Below are 3872 nucleotides of genomic sequence, written 5' to 3' on the forward strand. Positions count from 1 at the left end.
GCGGGCGCGGAGCGGAGCGGCAGCAGCAGCCGTCAGCCCCAGCCTGGCGCGGTAAGGGGTGCGGGTGCGGGGACGGGGCAGGCCCCGGGGACTTGCCCTGCCTCGGCAGCTGGGCTGAACCCTTCCAGCTCGTCCCCTTGGCTGGCCGGGGCCAGCTCCACACTGCCTCTGCCAGGCTGCTGGGCAGGGGAAGAGAAGCCGTCCTCCTGGGGTCCATCCTCCGGCCCCTGGAGACCCCTCTGCTGACCCCCCTCAGCCACTGCCGCTGCTGAAACCCGGGGCCAGAAGATGCCTGGTGCTGCTCAGCCTCCAGAGCTCCTGCCACCTGGGTGGCTCACATCTGTCAGCTCACCTTTGCTCCTTCTCTCCCATCTTTCCGCAAGGCTCCGCTGTGCCAGCTCCTTTCTTTGCAAACCTCACCCTTGCTCAAAGCCTCCAAGGTCCCGTGCCAGGCAAAGCGCTCTTTTGCTTTCCCCACGCTGCCTCGAATTCAGGGCTGTGCAGAAAACTGAAACTGTCCTTGTCTGAACCTCCTGTTTCTGCTGCCTGCTTCTGGAGCTAGGGAGAAGTGTCGCTATGCTTTCCCTTGGATCTTTCTCCACTCTGCTTGAATCCCAATCTGCCTGTTTCCTCACTTGGGTGGACGCAGTCCTCTCTTCTCTTCTCTCCTGCATGCCATAGAGATCCCAGGGACTCTGGAGAGATGACTCTTTTCACTCCAGCAACTGGGACCAAATGGCTGGGCTCTCGAGTGAGTCTCCCAAGTCCAGTCAATGCTGCCCACTCCCGTCTCAGATTCCAGGCATTCCCCCATCTCTGTCTACTCACAGCTCCTCTGCTCTCTCCTGGACGCTCCCTGCCTCCCTGCAGTAGGACTGTGTGCTACAGCCGTGCCAGTGTGGTGGTGGCCCGTCACGGGAGTCAAACCATCTTGCAGCCCGTCCACACGGAAACCCTGTTTGGGCTGGTGGAGTGTTGTGGATGTGACTCCAGTAACAGCTCTGGTTATTTAAGCTGATTTGTTTAAAATTGTATCCAGGAGTGAGAAAATGCGACTGTCCGTGAGTAGTTCTTTACTGTGTCTGTCTCTCTTACCCTCTATGCAATGCTGCTTACCAGGAGAAGCCAACCTGAGGTCCAGTCCCAAGCCACCAGAGACCTCTTTGATGGCCACCACTTCAGTGACTGCAGCTGCTGCAACCCTCAGTGCTATGCAAGCCCTGTGTACGCTGGAGGCAAGTCATTTATCCATGGTAAGGTGTCATCTGTGTTTGATGTTACAGGTTATAGGAGGAATGGGGAACCAAAGATAGTCCTCTGGACCCTTAAAGTATTCGTATTCCCAGAAGCTTTAGGATCAGTGTGGGAAAGCACTTGTGTCTTCGTTATATGGAAAAAGGTTCTCAATAAAAACCTTGTTTTCTAAAAAGGTTCCCGATCGCAGTGCTGTCCTACCTCGTCTTCCCTTTTCTTTCATCCTCTCCTTCAATTCCAGTAAGTTGCTTGTGTTTCTCTCGTCCGCTTCCCGTCTCTTTGCATGAGTGCTGTTTCTTTCTGCCTTTCCTGTGTTTCTCCTGCTGCATCCGGCAGAAGCAAGTAGGGTTGTGACGCTAGCTTTGCTGGCTGCTTGCTGGGCACTGGTTGCTCCATCCACTAAGTCAGCTCTGTAACATGAATTGCTTCTTCTGGCTGCAGCGGGTATTTGAGCAACCCACTCCAGTAATGGTAACGCGCCACTGCAAGACATTAAGGGTTATTTGTTCCTTTTTCCCTTAGTGGATGTTTGGTCTCCTGCTTTCCCTGACTGTGCTTGGCTCCAGCTCTGCGCCCACCTACCCATGGAGAGATCCCATGACTAGAGAAAGAATCATGTGCCAGCAGTGCCCGCCAGGGACCTTTGTGGCACAGCACTGTACGAAAGACAGACAGACTGTGTGTAAACCGTGCCCAGAGCTGCACTACACGCAGTACTGGAACTACCTGGACGAGTGCCGCTACTGCAACATCATCTGTGGAGAGCAGGAGGTAGAAGTCCACCAGTGCAATGCCACTCACAACCGCGTGTGCCAGTGCCAGGAGGGCTATTACTCCAACTCTGAGTTCTGCATCAGGCACTCTGAATGTCCCTTGGGGCACGGCGTGGTGAAACCAGGTATGTACCAGTGCTGGGGAACTGAGGGGACAGGCACACATGTAAAGTTCTCTTAGGTCTTAGGCAGCTACTGATCTATCAAAATCTGAAAGAGGCCTCTTAGAAAGCAAGTTGATTCTCTCCCCATGGGTCTGTAGCACTGACCTCTGCTAGACACAATGTCAGAGCAGCTCATGACATTTCACCAGTTGGACACCCGATGCTGAAGGTGATGAAATGGTCAAGCAGGGTGGGCTAACTAAAGAGGGGTCTGCTTCCTGCCACACTGCTAAGATAGCCTTGACCACATCCACCACAGGGCTCCTGTCTAGAGTCTTTATTTGGCAATGTGGCTGCCACGCAAGATGCAGGCAGGCAAAAGGAAATAAAACCAACAATGGAACAAGACAAGCAGTGTTGTCACCATAGCGCTTGAGGTGCCTGGGTGAGATTTGGGTGAACAAAGGGGTTTGCGAAATGTGTGGGTTTTCCCCAGCACCATCTGTTTGGCTTCTTTTTATAGCCTCCTATGCCGTGGTATCTAAACTCTTCCCCACTTCTTCATCTGCACAAAGACATCTTTCCTCTTTCCTCTTCCTCTGCTCCCACCCTTCCCTCCAGCCAGCAGGGAGTGGGTTCTGTCTCTTTTGCTTGCGAAGACATGGTGTGTTGCAAGCAGGCTTAGTTGAAACAGCGGGTTTCTTTGGCTAGGTCCGAAGCGCTCCAGATTATTGGGGCAGTTTGGGGGAATGCTTTGTCTGGTGCCTGAGGCTGAGGATTCCCCTGTTCCTCCAGGGTGCAGCTATTGAGAGCAGTTCCCTTTTAGGTAGAGCCACTCCGTTTGAGCTGGGGCTCCAATATGGTGGAGAGGAGGACTGTGTGAGCAGATAGACAGCAGTGATGGGACGCTAGTGCAGGGGAGTGGAAGACCAGAGCAGGGTCCTCTCTGCGGTTAGTCCCAGGCTGCTGTGTTCTGTACCTTCTCTGCCTTTTTATAGGTTAATGCTTCAGCTCTAGGAAATTAGGGTCCTGAGGCCAGAAGCCATGTATGTGATCTCTGCTCAGAAACTCATCAGGGAGGAGGAGGCAGGGCAGGCTTCTCATTGAAGATGGACAGAGTATGTTTCATGGTTGCTGCTGTTTGGACAGCAAGGAAGTGCTGGGGTGCACTGAGGCACAGGCTGCCTTGATCTATGGGCTGTCATGTACTGTGTATGAGAAAGGCTTGGCTGGAGGATAAAGACCTTGAGCTATGGAGCAATGACCTATGCGGTCAGTGAATTGATAGTGTTGACAGCAGGCCCTGCAGGCTGCCCTGAGTGTGTGACTTTAAATTTCTCCCAGGGCTCTGCTGTTTTCAATCATTAGCACAAGACCGGTGTTAGTATCTGGTGATCCCTGACCCCTGCACTGGTCTTTGTTGTAACCAGCCCTCAAGTCTGGTAACAGCTTGTTCTTTCTGAGGGACAAAAACCTAAGGCATCTAAGCCCCTTCTTTGGTGTTGTAGGTAAGGAGGACATAAATCTACCTCTCTCTGGGACAGTCACTGGTCCTCTCATGCCCAAAGAAAGCTCAAAGCACTGTAGAGATGCAGACTCTTTGCTTTCTTAGCAAAGAGACTGTAGAGTAAAATAACTCTCAACAAGAAAAACTTGCCTAGCAGAAGAGAGGGAAAGAGGCATAAGCTTTGACTATGATGGGGGCAGTACAACCAGTTTGTAGGTAAGGAATTTGGGGATA

The 3872-nt window shown here is 52.6% G+C and overlaps 1 protein-coding gene across 2 annotated transcripts in view; it reads left to right on the forward strand.

The window, feature by feature from the left end:
* Positions 1 to 648: 648 nt before the first annotated feature.
* Positions 649 to 3872, forward strand: part of TNFRSF6B (TNF receptor superfamily member 6b) — a 13166-nt gene continuing 9942 nt past the window's right edge. The window contains exons 1-3 of one of the 2 annotated variants that reach the window (XM_019510045.1): positions 649 to 751; positions 1120 to 1253; positions 1777 to 2152. In XM_019510045.1, the coding sequence (XP_019365590.1) occupies positions 736 to 751; positions 1120 to 1253; positions 1777 to 2152 (526 nt within the window). In that variant the 5' untranslated portion in view covers positions 649 to 735. Of the gene's footprint in view, positions 752 to 930; positions 1254 to 1776; positions 2153 to 3872 lie in introns of those variants that run through there. The other variant, XM_019510044.1, reaches the window with a different exon arrangement.

This window comes from Gavialis gangeticus, unplaced genomic scaffold, assembly GCF_001723915.1.
Source record: "Gavialis gangeticus isolate Ggan-Ray unplaced genomic scaffold, GavGan_comp1, whole genome shotgun sequence".
In the NCBI taxonomy this organism is placed as follows: Eukaryota; Metazoa; Chordata; order Crocodylia; family Gavialidae; genus Gavialis; species Gavialis gangeticus.